The following is a 21,368-nucleotide window of genomic DNA, read 5'->3' as shown; positions in this document are numbered from 1 at the left end:
TCAGGAAGCTAATGCCCTATTTCTGGTACAAGTCCTAGCAACTGGCCCTTCAGTAGATAAGCAAATTGGGTGCATAGAAAGAGTGGCCACTGAAGTGCTCGGATGGGATGGCATTTTGCCAAGGATGCTGGGTTGCCCTTGAAATACAATGACTTGGGGACACCTGGGTGGCTTAGCATTTGGGCACCTGTCTTCTGTTCAGGTCGTGATCCTGGGATCCAGAATCGAGTCCCACATCGGGATCCCTGCATAGAGCCTGCTTCTTCCTCTGCCTATGTCTCTGCCTCTGTCTCTCACTCTGTCTTTCATGAATAAATAAATCTTAAAAAAAAAAAAATACAGTGACTTGGTTAATGAATGCAATAACAGCGTGCTCTACGTATTCTTTTTTTTTTTTTTTAAGATTTTTATTTATTCATAGAAACACAGAGAGAGAATGAGAGGCAGAGACAGGCAAAGGGAGAAGCAGGCTCCATGCAGGGAGCCCGACATGGGACTTGATCCCGGGTCTCCAGGATCATGCCCTGGGCTGCAGGCAGCGCTAACTGTTGCACCACTGGGGCTGCCCTGCTCTGTGTATTCTAAACAACACCCAAGGCAATTGCCAAAGGAGTCTGGATCCATCCACCACAGTTCCCAACCAGTGAGTGGTTGGCAAACTGATTATATTGTCCCCCTCCCTCTGAATGAAGGTTCTAAATATGCCCTGGTTTGTGTAGATACTGCATCTGGTTGAACCTGAGCTTTTCCCTGTCACTGTGCAAATCAGGTTGTTACCATTAGGGACATAGAGAAACTGAGTGCCAAGTACTCCTACTAGATAGACAGTGTTTTAGGAGTCACATTTCAAAGGTCATGATATGCAAAACTGGGCAAAAGAACATGGGATTGAATGGAGGTTTCATCTCCCCTAGGACCTGCAAGCAGCAGGATTGGTAGAAAGGAAAAATATTAAAGCAGCAGGCTAAATTATTACAAGTAAAACCACTTTGGCTGGGTGGACTAAGGTCCTGCCCTAGGCTTTAATACTTTTAAATGATCAACCAGTAGGGCCTCTTGCTCTATATGCCAGACTGCAGACTCCTGCTGAGACACTAAATGTCATAAAAGTATAAAAATCATGGGAAACAGCCATTGCCCCAACTCTTACTGTGGATCAATGTGCTAGGCTGCTGAGAACACCAAGCCCCTTGGGACGCCAAGCGGTGATCCTGGAGACTCGAGATCGAGTCCGACATTGGGCTCCTTGCATGGAGCCTGCTTCTCCCTTTGCCTGTGTCTCTGTCTCTCTCTCTCTCTCTCTGTGTCTCTCATGAATAAATAAAATCTTAAAAAAAAAAAAGAAAGAAAAAAAGAACACCAAGCCTCATTGTGCCTGAAAAAGGAATCATCTAGAATTTGCAATGGGAATGGGTGAGTTACTTTTCACCCCTGGCTGAGGGCGAACTACTCAATCTCACTAGAATCCTGTTGTCTTGCTACAAGCTGCACCTGTTGAAATGTATTCTACCTGGAATGGAACGTGCAGCAGATGAAGAGGGGGAGGGAGGCGCTGGGGTATCCTCATCTGGCATATCTCACCCCTAGTCCATCTCCTCACACGTGACGGTGCTATATGATATAAACAACCAGGTCAAGTTCCTAAAGCTGCCAACCTCCTCCTCAAGGCCAGATGGGCCCATTTCTGTTTTCACTGGTACAGTTATTTGACTGCCATGTTTCTCCCTCTCTATTGGCCTGGAGAAAAACGTAGCATATGTAGAAATACTTACTATGGGGCGCCTGGGTCACTCAGTCGGTTAAGCGTCTGCCTTCCCAGGTTGGGTCAAGATTTCTGGGGGGGGGGTTCAAGGATTGAACCCCACTTTGGGCTTCCTGCTCAGTGGGGAGCCTGCTTCTCCCTCTGCTCCACCCCCCTTGCTCCTGTGTGCTCACTCCCTCTTTCTCTCCCTCCGCCTCAAATAAATAAATAAAACATTAAAAAAAAAAAAAAAAAAGAAAAATCCTTGCTGTATTTACCCAACAAGCCTTAAATGATAGCTGGCAAAGCCTGTGTTTACTGACAACTAAAATGTCTCTAATGAGAAAAACTGTCCCCCAAGACAGGATGGCCTTGGACATTATTACTGCCTTGTAAGGAGGCACCTGTGGCATTATCCAGAGAATGCTGTGTGGTCATAGTTGATGATTCTGCTCATGTATCATCTTTATTAAATCACATGAGAATACACGTGAACACCCTGAGTGATTTAAACTCTAGCCTAGGGGAATTAATAAATCATGGGGCTCTTGGTAGAAAAAAGTTTATTACTTATTTTGGGAATTATTATCTTAATCTGTGTTTTTTCTTGCATGTGCCTGTATTTCTGCTATGGTATCTGCCTCCAGTACAGCCAGAGAGCCACCAAATGAGCCAACTCTGTGCTAATGAAACCCTTTGCTCACCCCTCAGGGCACACTTGAGAAGAGGGCATGCAAGATTTTAAGAACCTGTCACACAAGAAGTAGTGTTGGAGAAAATCAACCAAGAAGATGTGATTGCTGGTTGACCTATGACCCAGCCCTGGGCAGTTGGAGGCTCCTCACCCCCTCCCATGTCCTTGGAATGTATGTTCTGTCCACTGTTCCCACAGTGGGGGCCACTTTCAAGGACAGAGCCTTGAGGGAGCAAGGTTTTGTTGAGACCGTCTGGACGGCATACGTGACTGAGTCCACGGAAGACCTCTCTACAACTTTGAAGACTGGCAGGCAGATTCTGAGATCCATTCATCTTGTGGCTGCCCAAAGCAAGGCTCATAAATTAGTTCCCTGGCTTATTAACTCTGCCACCTACTAACCTGGAATGGCCGGTCTTTTTCTGCTGTCTTTCATTGCCCTCCGTGTGGGGCGCCAGTTACAGATTTCCCTGGGAAAAGTCATGAGGTTACAACCAACAGGGTAGAAGACAAGAGTTTTTGCTTTTGTTTTTCACCCTGTGAACTTCAAGCATTTATTTAGAAGGTCCTAGTTCATACCTGGAATATTTCTGGAGCTCTTTTTTACTTCTGCTTAAGTATAATGCCTTATTCAGTAGAGTGCACAGCAGGGTGCGAGGTACTTTCAGGGAACAGTATCTCATTTGATTTTTTTTTTTTTTTAAGACTTTATTTGGGGCAGCCCAGGTGGCTCAGCGGTTTAGCGCCACCTTCAGCCCGGGATGTGATCCTGGAGTCCCGGAATCGAGTCCTGCATTGGGCTCCCTGCATGGAGCCTGCTTCTCCCTCTGCCTGTCTTTGCCTCTCTCTCTCATGAATAAATAAATCTTAAAAAAAAATTATTTATTTGAGAGAGAGCAAGAGAACACAAGCAGAAGAAGGAGAAGCAGGTTCCCCACTGAGCAGGGAGTCCCATGCAGGGGGACCCCCCGGACCCTGAGATCATGACCTGAGCTGAAGGCAGACGCTTAGCTGAGCCACCCAGGTGGCCCACATTTGATTTTTACAATTCAACTGCTTTTATATAAACACAAAAGTATTCCAAATCATGTACAAAAGAAACCCTGCCCTCATCTATGACTCTTTCCTACGCCTGAGGCATCAATGTTGACAACCAAAAAGCCCTATTTTGGGAGGTGCCTGGGTGGCTTACTCCGTTCAGCATTTGACTCTTTTGATTTCAGCTCAGGTCATGATCTCAAGGTTGTGAGATTGAGCCCTATGTCTGGGTCTGTGTTGTTCCAATTTAATTTAAAAATTTTAAAAAGATTTTATTTATTTATTCATGAAAGATAGAGGAGAGGCAGAGACACAGGCAGAGGGAGAAGCAGGCTCCATGCAGGGAGCCCAATGCGGGACCTGATCCCAGGACTCCAGGATCACGCCCTAGGCTGAAGGCAGATGCCCAACCGCTTAGCCACCCAGGTGTCCCATCGTTACAATTTTAGTGTATGTGCTGCTGAATCGAGCACAATGTCTGGCTCTGTGCTGGGCCTGGAGCCTGCTTAAGATTCTCTCCCTCTCCTGCTCCCCTCTGCTCATTCTCTTTCTTTCCCTAAGAAAACAAAACAAAAAACCCAAAACCCTATTTTGTCTTACTCTTCTGTGATTTTTTAAAAGATTTTATTTATTCATTCATGAGAGACACACACACAGAGACAGAGACACAGGCAGAGGGAGAAGCAGGCTCTCCACAGGGAGCCCAATGCAGGACTTGATCCCTCCCCGACCTGTGATCACATCCTAAGCCAAAGGCAGACACCCAACCACTGAGCCACCCAGGCGTCCCTGTGATTTTGTTAACTGATTTTCCCAGGGCACCTGGGTGGCTCAGTCGGCCAGGTGTCTGCCTTCAGCTCAGGTGATGATCCCAGGGTCCTGGGATTGAGCCCTGCATTGGACTATTTGCTTCCAGGGGAGCCTACTTCTCCCTTTCCCTCTGCCTGCTGCTTCCCCCACTTGTGCTCTCTCTCTCTTAAAAAACAAAACTGGTTTTGCCAACTATATTCAACTGTCTCAGTACAGAACATTTTGAGACTCATTTTGAGATTTTGCCAGGCATGTGGAAGGGCAACAGGGCAAGGCAACCAAGATAAGATGGTGATCCAGGTTGTTAACTACATAATCCAGACTTTAAAGAACTGAATGAGACCAGCGAGTGCTACTACATCAGAAGAACATTGAGGCATCAAGTCACAAGTTCTCTTTGAGGTTACATTGAAGCTAGGGAAGGGCAGTACAAACCAGCTGGAAGAACAGAAAAAAAGAGGAAAATGTCTAGGGGATCCCTGGGTGGCTCAGCGGTTTAGCACCTGCCTTTGGCCCAGGGTGCGATCCTGAAGTCCCGGGATCAAGTCCCGTGTCGAGCTCCGGCATGGAGCCTACTTCTCCCTCTGCCTGTGTCTCTGCCTCTATCTCTCTCTATGTCTATCATAAATAAATAAATAAATAAATAAATAAATAAATAAATAAATAAAATCTTAAAAAAAAAAAAAGTGTCTACAGTTTGAGATTTCCAGTGTGAAATACCTGTATAACGAGGTCAGATCTTTACCATAAGTGAGTGAAAGTCAGTGAGTTTCAGAAATTTCAAAAACTATAAGGCTTAGATGTTGGATGGTTCATCCTCATGAAATGAAAAATCACACTGATATCAAAGTCGGATGAGAGCTGGGGAGAGACCAGAGCAGTGGTAGATAAGGATCTAGTTTCTTTACTGATCATTTTCCTTACTCCCACTCAAGCTCCAACTTCTTGTCTCATGTCCTTATGTCCACTGGTATCATCTTTTTGCCTTCACTTCCTTGTCCACGGTTCATGTGTCTGTTCCCTCTGGCGGAAAACCTGAAGAAGACTGCTTCTCTCTTTTAGTCACACACAGCAGATTAAAAAAAATCACCCTTCCAGGAGCATCATTATGTTTGCAGAGAAAAGTCAAAGGGGCTGGTTAGAGATATGTTGACAGATGGCAGGATATATCAAACCTTTTAGATCTTACAGTGGGTTTCCCTTTCATTCTCTGAACATTTCCACAGAGGCTAGTCATTTTTTCATTGTTTTTTTAAAAACAAAATCAATGACTATATGTTATACAGAAAAACTTCAAATCCATAGTAGGGAAAAAAATGTTTAGAAACTCCTTTACAGGGCACCTTGGGTAGCTCAGTGGTTGAGTGTCTGCCTTTGGCTCAGGTCATGATCCCGGGGTCCTGGGATGGGATGGAGTCCCGCAACAGACTCCCTACTGGGAGCTGCTTCTCCCTCTGCCTATGTCTCTGCCTCTTTCATGAATAAATAAATCTTAAAACAAAACAAAACAAAACAAAACAAAACAAAAAAAACACCAAACCTCTTTACACTCACCTCATCCAGTTCTACTCCACAAAGTTAACAATTGTTCTAATTTTTTGTTTATCCTTCTAAAACTCCACCTACACATGAGAATGGTGTCACACAAAATATTTCACAAGACAGTCCATGTGTTTAACATATATCAAAATGTGTTAAATCTGGAAAACAATTTAAACAAATATGTTAAATCCCCAGAACAAAGGGATCTTCCTAAAACACATTTGAAAATTTCAAATAGGGGATGCCTAGGTGGCTCAGGGGTTGAGCATCTGCCTTTGGCTCAGGGCGTGATCCCAGGGTCCTGGGTTTGAGTCCCACATTGGGCTCCCTCTTAAATAAATAAATAAAATCTTAAAAAAATAAAAATAAAAAAAATTTCAAAGAGGTAAAGAGATAAAAGTTATGGAGAAGGTACAAGAAATTTGAAATCCTCTTGCATTAGAATGTTAGCAGAGAGCATTATGAGTGTATAAACACTATATATGAAACACAAATAGATACAGCCTAGAATATTTGCTAGGTTGTAACTGAAAAGACAGTTTATAGCTAAGAGATGCAAGCAGAAATTGAAGCTTAGGCATTAGGAACTGGTACTTTTTTTTTTTTTTTTAAGATTGTATATCTATTCATGAGAGACACAGAGAGGCAGAGACACAGGCCAAGGGAGAAACAGGCTCCTCAGAGGGAGCCCAATGCAGGACTCGATCCCAGGACCCTGGGATCATGATTTGAGCTGAAGGCAGGCGCTCAACCACTGAGCCACCCAGGTGTCCCCCTCCCCACCCTTTTTAAACAAGAAGTAGGATTTATTGACAGACATGAATAGGGAGGGGGCAGTGTCCAGGTTCTCATGAGTGCAGAGCCCACCATTTTTCCAGGGGACCATGAGTAGGGATATATTTGGCCCCACAGCCATCTGGGATGAGCGGCTTTTCAGTCACCATGTCTTCAAATCCGTCCACATTAAACTTAGTAAAGCCCCACTTCTTGGAGTTGTGGAGCTTCTGGCAGCCAGGGAACTTAAACTTGGCCCTATATAGGACCTCAATCAGCCACTCCTTGTCTTTCAGCTTGGTACAGATGGACACGATGACGTGGCCAGTGTGGGCCCTTGGCCACTGTACCCTGGGGCTTTCCAAAGGCACCTAGCATACCTTTCTGGAACCTGTCAGCCTCAGCACAAGACAACACCTTGATATAGATGATGTGGAAGGGGTGGAGCCTCACTCGGATGTGAAAACCATCGTTGCCACAGCTTTTCACCATGTACTTGCTGGAACAAATATGGGCAGCCTCCGGAGCTTCAGAGAAAGGCCGCACATATCCATCAGACACTATCTGGCCACATGGTGGGAGCTCATCCACTTTTGCCTTCTTCTGCCCCACATCAAAGACGCAGATTTTGGCATCAGGGGCACCTCTGCAGAAGGGAGATTTTGGATATGACCTGTTCTTCCAATACTACTAACACCTGGCGGAGCAGCAGCCCATGGCGGCACCAGGTTCTTCAGTGGCTGGGAAGGAAAAGAGAGAAACTGGTACCTATTGGTAAAATCACATTTCCCAGCAGTTCAGTTTTCTCACTTATGGTTTAGAATGATGATCAAGTTGAGATAATGCATTAAAAATTGTATATAAATATACATATATAAAAATTCTATATAAAGGCTACTACTTTTTAAAATGTTGATGTTCTGGGACGCATGGATGGCTCAGCGGTTGGGTGTCTGCCTTCGGCTCAGGGTGTGATCCCAGGATCCGGGATCAGGTCCCGCATGGGGCTCCCTGAGAGGAGCCTGCCTCTCCCTCTGCCTGTCTCAAGTGATTAAATAAAATCTTAAATAAAAAAAAAGGTGATGTTCTTTTCTTTTTTTTTTTTTAAAGATTTCATTCATTTATTCATTTAAAAAATTTATTTATTTATTCATGAGACACAGAGAGAGAGAGAGAGAGAGAGAGGCAGAGACAGAAGCAGGCTCCATGCAGGGAGCCCTACATGGGACTCGATCCCGGGTCTCCAGGATCACACCCTGGGCCAAAGGCAGGCCCTAAACTGCTGAGCCACCCGGGCTGCCCTCATTCATTTATTCATGAGAGATACAGAGAAAGAAAGGCAGAGACAGGCAGAGGGAGAAGCAGGACTGGATCCCGGAACACATCTGGAGCTGAAGGCACACGCTCAACCGCTGAGCCACCCAGGTGTCCCCAAAATGTTGATGTTCTTATCTTAATTTTTTCCAGTCATGTAAGGTTCTACCAATAGGAAACACAGAAAAGACAAGCGTCATAAATATTCAGTGTCTAAGGAACAAAAAAAGACAAGATTATGAATTCTATACCGCAATCAATAAACATCTAATGGTTGTAGTTGTATATTTGATAATATGGCCACATGGTAGATGGTGTCGTGTCTGTGTATCCATATGCATTTTTTGTGTTGAGCAGAATAACAAATAGGGCAGTCAACAGTTCTTTGTGTCACCAGCCAGAACAAGAAGTTTCTTTTTTTACATGTATTCTTACTTTATTAAATCTTGCTAGCATTCTTTAAAGGAAAAACGCACAGATAAGTAGGTTACACTGAAGAAATCTAATTTTTATAGGAGAATTAAGAAGCGTTGGGGCGCCTAGGTGGTTCAGTCGGCTAAACGTCTGCCTCTGGCTCAGGTCATGATCCCAGTGTCCTGGGATGGAGCCCCATGTCACGGTTGGGCTCCCTGCTCAGCGAGGGGCCTGCTTCTCCTTCTCCCTCTGTTGCTCCCCCTGCGTGTGCTAGTTCTTTCTCTCTGTCTGTCTCTGTCAAATAAATAAAATCTTAAAAAAGAAAGGAAAAGAAAAAGCCTTTAAGACACTTCCAGAAGGACGTCTGATGGCTCAGTGGTTGAGCGTCTGCCTTTGGCTCAGGGTGTGATCCCAGAGTCCTGGGATCCAGTCCCACATGAGGTTCCCTGCAGGGACCCTCCTCCCTCTGCCTGTACCTCTGCCTCTCTCTGTGTCTCTCGTGAATAAATAAAATCTTTTAAATATATATATATAAAAAGACACTTTCAGGTATTATCTTCAGTGATACTTATCTTTATTCTGGGACTTCAAGTCATATTCAGCCCCTACAGCTACCACAAATGCAGCAAATCCCTATTTGAATAATGCACCAAAGGAAACATTGTTTGCAAAGCCAGCCAATGGTTGGCTCCAAGCTTCCTAGCAGCCCCATGGATCCCTTGGCCTATGTGCAGTCAGCTTCTCCTGGACAGATTGAAATGGTTTTCCTTCTGTCTTCCACTGTTTATAATCTGGAAGTTCCAGTTTAATAGGACAGCGTCTGATAGCAATCTGACCTCTTGTAGCACTTAATATTCAACCCTCCAGCCAGAACCAAAGGGAAACGGTGGTATATGAAAAGTTTTTGGGGTATCTGAGAATTATGGGACACAATCTGTCTCTAAAAGTCAATATAGGGACTCCTGGGTGGCTCAGTGGTTAAAAGCCTGTCTTTGACTCAGGGTGTGATCCTCAGGGTGTGATCCTGGGGTCCTGGGATTAAGTCCCACATTGGGCTCCCTGCATGGAGCCTGCTTCTCCCTCTGCCTCTCTCTCTCTCTGTATCTTTCATGAATAAATAAATAAAATCTTTAAATAAATAAAAGTCAATATGTTCCTTTTTTACTTCCTTCAAACTTAGTGTTCTACATATAAAACAATCTTACCTCTTGGATCTTTTCTTATATTTCTGCTTGTACATATCTTTATTGTATCTCTTCCTCCTTTTACGAAACCATTGCTTTATCTAAAAAAGTGAAGTTAGGGAAATGATGAACCAAGGAATAAGGCCACTGGTTTATATGGGTGATAGCACTACACAGGTGACTCTTTCAATAAAGAAACATGTTGTCATACCTGTTTTACTGTCATGTTAAATTCAAATGCCAGTGATTGGCTATCTCCTCTTGTGGGGCATTTGTTTAACTTAAACATTGCCCAGAGAGTGTCCATGAGGGGTTTGCTGACTAATCGTTCCTGGGGACATTGTTCTTCCTTTTCCTCTTCCTCTTCCAGTTTTTCTTCTACTTCCACTTCTTTTTCTTCTCCTCTTTCTCTCCATTTTTCTTTTCTCCTTTCATCTTCATGATGATTCCTATTTGATTGCTCTGGATTTTGACCACAAAGCATAGCTGGTTCTTTCTGTATAGCAAAATCTGTGGAATAAAATCAAACTGCAGCTAAATTTGACTTTTAGATCGTAGTCAACATTCTTCAGTGAAAGAATATATTTGATTTTCATAAAGTAACAGTGTTGTCCATTGTTGGAAAAAAAGAGAGGAAAGGAAAAGCAAAGTTATTAAAATCAAAGATATTCATAAAAAGATCAGTTTAGGGCAGCCCTGGTGGCACAGTGGTTTAGCGCCACCTGCAGCCCGGGGTGTGATCCTGGAGACCTGGAATTGAGTCCCACATCGGGCTTCCTGCATGGAGCCTGCTTCTCCCTCTGCCTGTGTCTCTGCCTTTCTCGCTCTCTCTGAATGAATAAATAAATAAGTCTTTAAAAAAAATAAAAATAAAAAGATCAGTTTAAAAATAATTTACATTTGGATTTAAATATAGACTGAGTAGGAAAGGGGCTATGTATTGAAATTAATATGTCTTCTTGTGATGTTAGTAAAAAATAGGGACGCCTGGGTGGCTCAGCTGTTGAGCGCCTGCCTTTGGCTCAGGGCGTGATCCTGGTCCCAGGATGGAGTCCCGCACTGGGCTCCCTGCGAGGAGCCTGCTTCTCCCTATGCCTGTCTCTCTCTCTCTCTCTCTGTATCTCTCATGGATAAATAAATAAAATCTTTTTTAAAAAAAGTAGGTTACCTTGGGGTGCCTGGGGTGGCTCAGTCAGTTAAGCATCCAACTGTTGATTTTTCCTGAGGTCATGAGATCAGAGTTGTGATATCAAGCCTCATGTAGAGGCCCTCAGGCTCCATGCTCAGTGCAGAGTTGGCTTGAGATTCTCTTTCTCCTCTCTCTACCTCTCCCCCTTCTTATTCTCTCTATACATACATATATACATACATACATACAATCTTAAAAAAAATTCACCTTGAAAAAATTATAAATGACCTTTCTTTAATATTTTTTTAAATGACCTTACTTTAAGGACTATCTAGGCTTTTTATTTTCTCTTGAGAGAATTTTGGCAAGATATATTGTTTTTAGAAATTTGTTCATGTTTCAGTTTTTCCCAGGATATTTCTGGCATGCACCCATAAACTGACATTATTATTATTATTATTATTAATTATTTTAAGTTAGGTTTATACTGAATGTGGGGCTTGAACTTAGGACCTCTAACTAAGAGTTGCATGTTCTATTGAACAAGCCAGCCAGACACCCGATAATTATTAATAAACCACTTTTTACTATAAAGTACTCTGGTTAAAACTACATATAATCCCTCTACTTATACTATTAAAGAAATCAAATCAGTAATTTAAAAATGACCAAGATGGGATCCCTGGGTGGCGCAGCTGTTTGGTGCCTGCCTTTGGCCCAGGGTGCGATCCTGGAGACCCGGGATCGAATCCCACATCAGGCTCCCTGCATGGAGCCTGCTTCTCCCTCTGCCTGTGTCTCTGCCTCTCTCTCTCTCTCTGTGTGACTATCATGAATAAATAAATAAAATCTTTAAAAAAAAAAAATGACCAAGATAAGGCCTCTGGGTAGCTTCGTTGGTTAGGCATCTGACTCTTGATTTTGGCTCAGATCATGATCTCAGGGTCATGGGATTGAACTATGCATTGGCCTCTGCACTCAGCGTGGAGTCTACTTGTCCCTCCCCTTCCTCCCACTCTCTTCCTCTCTCTCTTTTTCTTTTGGATAAATAAATAAAAATCTTTTTTAAAAAGGAAAAGAGGGTACCTGGGTGGCTCAGTGGCTGAGCATCTGACTTTGTCTCAGGTAGTGGTCCTGGGATCCTGGGATCAGGTCCTGCATCAGGCTCTGTACAGAGAGCCTGCTTTTCCCTCTGCCAAGGTCTCTGCCTCTCTGTGTCTCTCATGAATAAATAAGTAAAATCTTTTTAAAAAAATAATAAAAAAGGATAAAAATAACCAAAACACATCAGAAAAAGAATATATTCAATAACTTAGTAGAAAGCAATAGTCATTGAGATGGTAAAGTGTTGTACAAATGGACAAATTAACTACTGAAACTGAAAGGGAGTCTAAAAACAGATCCAGGGGATCCCTGGGTGGCTCAGCGGTTTAGCGCCTGCCTTCGGCCCAGGGCATGATCCTGGAGTCCTGGGATGGAGTCCCACATCAGGCTCTCTGCATGGAGCCTGCTTCTCCCTCTGCCTTGTGTCTCTGCCTCTCTCTCTCATTCTCTCTCTTTCATGAATAAATAAATAAAATCTTAAAAAAAATAAAAACAGATCCATGTATATAATCAAAAGTTGATATATGATAGAGGAAAATTACAGCTCTGTAATGGGCCATTTAATAAGTACTGCTACAGGGACGCTGGGTGGCTCAGTGGTTGAGTGCCTGCCTTCCGCTCTGGTCATGATCCCGGAGTCCTGGGATTGAGTCTTGCATTGGGCTCCTCTCGAGCAGCCTGTTTCTCCCACTGCCTGTGTCTCTGCCTCTCTCTCTGTGTGTGTCTCTCATGAATAAATACAATATATATATATTATTTTTTAAGATTTATTTATTTATTTATTTATTTATTTATTTATTTATTTATTTATGATAGACATAGAGAGAGAGAGAGAGGCAGAGACACAGGAGAGGGAGAAGCAGGCTCCATGCCGGGAGCCTGACGTGGGACTCAATCCCGCGACTCCAGGATCGCACGCTGGGCCAAAGGCAGGCGCTAAACCGCTGAGCCACCCAGGGATCCCAAATAAAATACTTTATTTATTTATTTTTTAAAGATTTTTACTTATTTATTCATGAGAGACAGACAGAGAGGCAGAGACACAGTCAGAGGGAGAAGCAGGCTCCATGCAGGGATCCTGACATGGGACTCGATTCTGGGACTCCAGGTTCACACCCCGGTGTGAAGGCAGGCAGTAAACCTCTGAGCCACACAGGGATCCCCCAAATAAAATATTTTAAATAAATATATACTGCTAGAAAAGATTGATAAAATTTATATTAAAATTAAGAACTGCTGTGCAAAAATCCCATAAATAAAGTGGAGAGAAAAAACATAAAACTAGAGAAAATATATGTAATAGATTTATGTAATTTATTTCAGGCACCTGGGTGGCTCAGATGGTTGAGTGTCTGCCTTTGGCTCAGGCCATGATCTTCAGATCCTGGAATCCAGCCCCGCATTAGGCTCTGGCCCAGCAGGGTGTCTGCTTCTCACTCTTTTCACTGCCTCTCTCTCTCTCTCTCAAATGATAAATTTTTCAAAAACTTAAAAAAAATAAATTTATTTATTTAGAGAGACAGCACAAGTGTGAGGGGCAGATGGAGAGAATCTCAAGCAAGCCCTGCACTGAGCGTAGAGTGCCACACAGGGCTCAATCCCTAGGACCCTGAAATCAGAACCTGAGCTGACACCAAGAGTCAGAAGCTTAAAAAAAAAAAAAAAAAAAAAAAAGAGTCAGAAGCTTAACCACCTGGGGTGCCCATATGCTCCTGTTTAGAAAACAATTTAATGCATTCTTAGAGAATTTTACATTCTGGGCAGCCCCGTGGCTCAGCGGTTTAGTGCTGCCTACAGCCCAGGGTGTGATCCTGGAGACTCAGGATCGAGTCCTACATCAGGCTCCCTGCATGGAACCTGCTTCTCTCTCTGCCTGTGTCTCTGCCTCTCTCTCTCTCTCTCTCTCTCTGTGTGTGTACTCTCACGAATAAATAAATGAAATCTTAAAAAAGAAAATTTTACATTCTCTTATCCTTGATATATATACATAGAAAATCTCTTGCAAATGTGCATCAGGAGATGTAGGAATGTAATAGCAATGTGAAAAAATAGAAGTAGAAATAATCCAATGTCTATTGTCACAGGAAGTTAGTGAATTAAAGCCTCATTCAACTACAGTTAATTGTAGAAACATAACTTTGGTTTGTTTTTTTTTTAGATTTTATTCATTTATTCATGAGAGACACAGAGAGAGAGAGAGAGAGAGAGAGAGAGAGAGACGCAGAGACACAGGTAGAGGGAGAAGCAGGCTCCATGCCGGGAGCCCGACGCGGGACTTGATCCCGAGACTCCAGGACTTTAGGGGCACCTGGGTGGCTCAGCAGTGAAGCATCTGCCTTCAGCTCAGGGCATGATCCCAGAGTCCTGGGATCAAGTCCCACATTGGGCTCCTTGCAGGGAGCCTGCTTCTCTCTCTGCCTGTGTCTCTGCCTTTCTCTGAGTCTCTCATGAATAAACAAATAAAATCTTAAAAAAAATAAAATAAAACAAACACACTTCATATATTATACTATGGAATATTATACAGCAATAAAAGTATTCAGTCGATCAATAAATACTAACATGGAAAGATGGAAGTCCCAGATATATTTGAAATAAAAGAACCACTTTAAATTAACACATACGGGCATCCCTGGGTGGCCCAGCGGTTTAGCGCCTGCCTTCAGCCCAGGGTGTGGTCCTGGAGTCCCAGGATCGAGTCCCACATCAGGCTCCCTGCATGGAGCCTGTTTCTTCCTCTGCTTGTGTCTCTGTCTCTGTGTCTCTCATGAATAAATAAATAAAATCTTAAAAAAAAATAAATCAACACATACAGTAGAACACATTTATTAGAAAAACAAATCTTTTTTTTTTTTTTTTAAATACAGAGAGAGAGAGAGAGGCAGAGACACAGGCAGAGGGAGAAGCAGGCTCCATGCAGGGAGCCCGACATGGGACTCAATCCTGGGACTCCAGGATAATGCCCTGGGCCGAAGGCAGGCATTAAACTGCTGAGCTACCCAGGGATCCTGAAAAACAAATCTTATAAATGTTCACATAGTCAGAAAGTTTCACTGGGAAAATCTACCAACATTTAAATAATAAACACTTTACAAATTCTTCCCCTAACCTCAATTCATTCTGTGAGGCCAGTATTACTTACCCTGTGTTATCAGTCAGGGTTCATCTAGAGAAATAGAACCAGTAGGACATGTATATTAAGAGACTTATTGCAAAGGAATTGGCTTGCACAGTTAGGGGAACTGTCCCGGCAAGTCTGAAATCCGTAGAGTGGCCATCAGAAAAGGAAGGCTGGCACTCTTGGGCATCTGGTGAAGCAGCTCTCCACAGGCAGAATTTATTCTCTTCAGAGAAGCTTCAGCTCTACCCCCCCCCCCTTTTTTTTAAGATTTTATTTATTTACTCATGAGAAACACACAGAGGCAGAGACACAGGCAGAGGGAGAAGCAGGCTCCATGCAGGGAGCCTGATGCAGAACTCGATCCCAGACCCCAGGGTCACGCCCTGAGCCAGAGGTAGAAGTTCAACCGCTGAGCCACCCAGGTGTCCCTACCTCAGCTCTACTCTTAAAACCTTAACTGATTGAATTAGGCTTACTCAGTCTATCTAGGACAATCTCCCCTCCTTCAAGTCAACTGATAAGAAATTTAAATTAGATTTATAACTTTAAAATACTACCAATACCTACATTAGTGTTTGAGTAACCGGGATCTTTAGCCTAGGTAAGTTGCACATAAAACTGACCATCACACCCTGATGCCAAAACCAGACAGATATTTTAAGAAAAGAAAACCAATTTTTTAAAGATTTATTTGAGAGAAAGACAGAGAGAATGAGTGAGAGGGGTAGAAGGAGAGAATCCCAAGCAGACTCCCTGCTGAGTGTGGAGCTGGAAGTGGGGCTCAATCTCACGACCTTAAAGACCTGAGCCTAAAACAAGAGTCAGACATCCAACCGACTGCACCATCTACATTCCCCTCCCACCCCCATCTTACCTGAAGTATCAGGAGCTTTCAAAGTGTCAGGAGTCCTCTCCACCTTGAAAAGCTTTCTTCTCATAGCTTCCAGCACATCATCTTTTTCTGAGTTTCCTTTTAAATCAATGGCTGCTCCCTCAAATTCTCTTTGGGGTGCCTGGCTTGGTCAGTTGTAGAACACACAACTCTTGGTCTCAGGATAATGAATTTGAGCACTGCATTGGGTTTAGAGATTATAAATAATTAAACTTTAAAAGAAAAAAACCACAGTTTTCTTTGCTCCTTCTCTTTCCTCCTACCTTTCCCCAGCCTTGGTACTATTGAGTCACTCAAGGCTAAATCCCTAGATCTCTTCTCTCCTATTTATTCATGGTCCTAGCCTCAGTAATCCATTCTGAAGGATTTAAAGCCATCCAAATGGTGGCTGCAGATTTTTATCCCTAGGCTCACATATCCAGCTCCTAATTCAATATTTCTGCCTTGATGTTCACCAGGTAACTTAAGTCAAACTTAAAATTCCCAGATTTGGAGGCACATGGGTGGTATAGTCAGTTAAGCATCTGACTCTTGGTTTTGGCTCAGGTTGTGATCTCAGAGTCATGAGATCGAGCCCTGCTGGGGTTCCTTGCTGAGCGTGGAGTCTGCTTGAGAGTCTCTCTCCCTCTGCCTCTCCTCTTTGCCTATTCTCTCTTTACCTCTCTCTGAAATAAATAAGTAAATCTTAAAAAAAAAAAAATTCTCAGGCTCAGTCACAATCCCTTTCACTGAACCCTGACCCACTTTCAGTGCCCCCCACTTGAGCAACGCCAAGTCCATTTGTCCAGCTAATTGAGTTAAAAACCTTGGTGGTATCTTTGATTATTTTCCTTTTCTCATAATCCAAACTCATTTGTCAGAAAAATCTTGCTTTTCTTCCTTCAAAATTCTCAGAATACTACCACTTCTTAACCACCATTATCTCTAGATATATTTCATAACTCTCACTTTTTGTCTTTGCCCTTCCCACCTCATAGTCTGCTTCCAACATAGAAGAATAGTCCTTTAAAAATATAAACTAGGGGATCCCTGGGTGGCTCAGTAGTTTAGCGCCTGCCTTCAGCCCAGGGCTTGATCCTGGAGTCCCGGGATAGAGTCCCACATTGGGCTCCCTGCGTGGAGTCTGCTTCTCCCTCTGCCTGTGTCTCTGCCTCTCTCTCATGAATAAATAAATAAAATCTTAAAAAAAATAAAAATATAAATATAAACTAGGTAATACCATTACTCAAAAGTTGACAATGCCTTCCTATTTTTTTTTTTTTCAGAGCAAAAGCCAAAGACTTTACAACAGCTTAGAAAATCCTATAGGATTTGGTTTCTTGCTACCTTTCATATTTCTACTACCATTTCCCTTCACTCCCTTTGCTCCATCCCCTCTGGTTGCCAGCCTTTTTAATAAACAAGCCAAGCACAGTTTAGGGGGCTGCTATTTCCTTTGCCTACAAAATTACTTCTCCAGATAAAATCACAACTTTTTCTCCTACCTTCAGTTTACTCTTCAGTACATTTATTGGTGAAACAGTGACCAGAAATGAGACTTGAGTCAGTATTTGGTGAGACACTTAGGGTTTTTGGATTAGGGTCAGAGGGTAAATGGAAACTACTGGGGAGTTTTAATCTGGGTTGCGATCAGGTAAAATTTATATTGGAAAATTGATTAGAGCTATTCTAATCTGGGGACCATCAGGAGGCTGAAGTCTTTTCCAACTCAGGCTAAGGGTGTTGTGCTGAATATTTAAGACTACTGAATACCATTGAAGAGTTTTAAGGGATGAGATAAACTACAGAGTAAAGAATAGATTGGATTAACAACAATTAGAGACTAGTTTATTCCTGGGTAGTAGAGATTACAGTGATAATAGTGACTAGAACTAAGATAGGTATCATCTGCATCTTGGTTTGTCAATGGGTTGCAAAAAATGAACAGCCAGTGATAGAGTGGGAAAAGTATATATACAAGTTTAAAAATGAGTGCATTTCCAGTAGGTATGTGAAAAATGTTCAATTTAATCAAGATGTAAAGAAACTAAGTATGGACACCTGGATGGCTCAGTGGTTGAGTGTCTACCTTCAGTTCAGGTCATGATCTCGGGGTCCTGAGATCGAGTTCGCATTGGGCTCCCCTGGAGGAGCCTGCTTTTTCCTCTGCCTATGTTTGTGCCTCTCTCATAAAAAATAAAAATTATTTATGAATAAATAAATAACATCTTAAAAAAGAAACTAAATCTTTTTTTTTTTTAATTGAGGTTTTTTTTTTTTTAAGACTTTATTTATTCATGAGAGACACAGAGAGAGGTAGAGACACAGGCAGAGAGGGAAAAGCAGGCTCCATGCAGAGAGTTTGATGTGGGACTTGATCCTGGAACTCCAGGATCACGCCCTGGCTGAAGCCAGATACCCAACTGCTGAGCCACCCAGGTATCCTAAAAAAGAAACTAAATCTTAATAATGGGATATATGTGTATAAATATGAAAAATTTTGCAATATGATGCAATTTTTATTAAAAATTATATTAACAAATATTTACTGACCACTAACAATGTAGATGGCAAATATGTGTATGAGCAATCTAGAATATGTGCCAAAATATTAAAATAGGTTTTTTCCTGGCAGATGGGAATGGAAGTGATTCTTTTAATTTTTTATTTGTTTTGCTTGTTTCTAGTTATTAAAAGTTCTGTAATGTGCAGGACTATTGGTGTAATAAAAATAAGTAGAAAAAACAGACAATGCATTTAGGGGATTCAGCATACCCATTTATCCAATTTTTTTAGAATTTCAAGGAAAAGAATGAAAATAATGTCTAGGGTTAGATTTTTTTTAGCTAAGTAGTTTCCCAGCAAACAAGGGATATAATGTTGTTTTGTGTGGCTCAGTCCATTGAGTGCCTGACTTCAGCTTGGGCCATGGCCCCAGGATCCTGGGATTGAGTCCCACCTTGAACTCCCTGCCCAGCAGGGAGCCTGCTTCTCCCTCATCCCACCACCCCCATGCTTTCTCTCACTATCTCTCTCTCAGATAAATAAAATCTTAAAAAAAAAAAAAGTGTATTTATTGGAGATGCAACCATTGTACAGATTATCTAGTGACTTTCTAGGTAATCCAAGCAACAGACACTCATAATCCACCCTAGACACCCCACCTATAACAACAAACCATCTTTATACCAGTGGGTCTTAACTCTTTTTTTTTTTTTTTTTAATATTTTATTTATTTATTCATGAGCGACAGAGAGAGAGAGGCAGAGACACAGGCCGAGGGAGAAGCAGGCTCCATGTAAGGAGCCCGACGTGGGACTGGATCCTGGGACTCCAGGATCACGCCCTGTGCTGAAGGCGCTAAACCGCTGAGCCACCCAGGGTTGCCCTTAATGCTTGGTACTCATTAAAATCACCTGGGAGAGCCTGGACTACACCTTAGAGCAATTTAATCAGAAACTCTGTAGGGCAGGGCTCAGGCATTAGCAGCCTCTAAAGTACCTCAGGTGATTCCAATATGCAATCAAGAATAAGCCCACAGCTTTCCATTCATCTCTCCTCTTTTGATTAAATCACAGAGAGATGTTGAAAATGATGATTGTATCAACACACAATTTTTGGTAGGTATAAATCTGGTTCTCAGAAAGGATTTATGCCTGTTTGAAATATTTTAAAAAATAGTAAGTGTGAACTGCTTGGTATACACCGCCCAGGTTAAGGCAACATTGGAAATTAATGTCATCTGCTCTTTTCTTGAGCAAATGAAAAGAAAAAAATAGTGTTGGGAGTATAGTACTTATGGAAGAAGTTTCAGACAAGGAAAGATAGTGAGTGTGTCTGAAGTATAGATTGACAGTGGAAAGACATTTGAAAGTTTGATACTTTGGACAATGGGTTGATAAAGGTCATGTGAAATCATTAGACATTTTGTGCTTTTGTTGATGTTATTTGCCTCTACAGTGGAGATTTTTTAAATGGTGCACAATCTATCTATACTGATATATATTCTGGTGATTTTTAAAAAATTAATTGATCATTGATCAATTAATATTAATTTATTTTAGAGTAAAATAAATTTTACTCTACACCCAACCTGTGGCTCGAACTCATGACCCTGAGAGCTAGGGTCACATGCTGTACTGACAGTCAGCCAGACTCTACTCTGGTGAATTCTTAAAATTCCAGAAAATGGGCAGAATTAGTTATACACCTTTTTTTTTTTTTTTTAAAGATTTTAATTTATTTATTCATGAGAGACACAGAGAGAGGCAGAGACACAGGTAGAGGGAGAAACAGGCTGAATGCAGGGAGCCGGATGTGGGACTTGATCCTGGGACTCCAGGATCACGCCCTGGGCCAGAGGCAGACGCTAAACCGCTGAACCACCCAGGCATCCCACTTTTTTTTTTTTTTTTTTTTTTTTACATTTTATTTATTTATTTGACAGAGAGAGAGAGCACAGAGGGAGAGGGTGAAGTAGACTCCCCACTGAGCAGAAAGCCTGATGTGGGACTCAATTTCAGGACTCTGAGATCATGACCCAAGCTGAAGGAGGACACAACTGACTGAGCCACCCAGGCCTCCTAGTTAAACATCTTTGTTGGGAAAAAAGATATAAATTTAATTCAAATTTAAATTAATTTTTAGGGCAGCCTGGGTGGCTCAGAGGTTTAGTGCTGCCTTCAGCCCAGCGCGTGATCCTGGAGACCAGGGATGGAGTCCCGCGTTGGGCTCCCTGCATGGAGCCTGCTTCTCCCTCTGCCTGTGTCTCTGCCTCTCTCTCTGTGTGACTCTCATGAATAATTAAAGTCTTTAAAAAATTAATTTTTAAAAGGCATTAAATTCATAATACCAGACTTCTCCACAACATGAATTAATGTCAAAAGGTGAAGACACTGATGTCGAGTGACTAAGTTTAGAGATTCTTATTCAGTAAATCTGGGGTAAGGATTGGAATTCTGTATTTTTAAACCTCACTGCAACAAATCATAAAACATCAAGAGAAAGTGTCTTGACGCAAGATACGGTGTTTAAATAATTGAGAAGATATTCTTAGGTCTACATTTCTGAGAATTTTTGAAACCCAAGATACAATAAAAGAAAAAAAATAGAACAAATATTCTATGAAGAATAGGCACCGAGGCAGCCCCGGTGGCCCAGCGATTTAGCGGCGCCTTCAGCCTGGGGTGTGATCCTGGAGACCAGGGATCGAGTCCCACCTCAGGCTCCCTGCATGGAGCCTGCTTCTCCCTCTGCCTGTGTCTCTGCCTCTCTCTCTTTCTGTGTGTCTCTGTGTCGTGAATAAATAAATAAAATCTTTAAAAAAAAAAAAAAAAAAAGAATAGGCACCGAGGATAAGAACTATCCAGAAGGAATTGGTTACAGTGATAGAACTGAGGCATGTCATTGGTTTGAAGAAACAATCCTCCAAAAGTTCAACCAATCTCACACTGTAAAGACTAGGAATTGGGGTGCCTGGGTGGCTTGGTGGTTGAGTGTCTGCCTGTGGCTCAGGACATGATCCTGGGGCCCTGGGATCGAGTCCTGCATCAGGCTCTCCACAGCGAGCCTGCTTCTCCCTCTGCCTATGTCTCTGCTTCTCTCTCTGAGTCTCTCATGAATAAATAAATAA

General features: G+C 42.4%; 1 protein-coding gene and 1 pseudogene across 1 annotated transcript in view; both read right to left on the bottom strand.

The window, feature by feature from the left end:
- Positions 1-6,673: 6,673 nt before the first annotated feature.
- Positions 6,674-7,316, bottom strand: LOC112917586 (large ribosomal subunit protein uL16-like; annotated as a pseudogene).
- Positions 7,317-8,119: 803 nt separating this feature from the next.
- NANOGNB (NANOG neighbor homeobox) overlaps positions 8,120-21,368 on the bottom strand; it is a 47,569-nt gene continuing 34,320 nt past the window's right edge. Inside the window, exons 2-4 of the mRNA XM_025995561.1 lie at positions 9,723-10,021; positions 9,533-9,612; positions 8,120-8,126 (exon numbers count right to left, since the gene is read on the bottom strand). Coding sequence (XP_025851346.1) covers positions 8,120-8,126; positions 9,533-9,612; positions 9,723-10,021 — 386 coding nt within the window. The remainder of the gene's footprint in view (positions 8,127-9,532; positions 9,613-9,722; positions 10,022-21,368) is intronic.

Source organism: Vulpes vulpes, chromosome 8 (genome assembly GCF_048418805.1).
Source record: "Vulpes vulpes isolate BD-2025 chromosome 8, VulVul3, whole genome shotgun sequence".
Classification (NCBI taxonomy): Eukaryota; Metazoa; Chordata; class Mammalia; order Carnivora; family Canidae; genus Vulpes; species Vulpes vulpes.
Note: the sequence above shows the minus strand (reverse complement) of the source record. Positions and strands in the feature narration are given on the sequence as shown.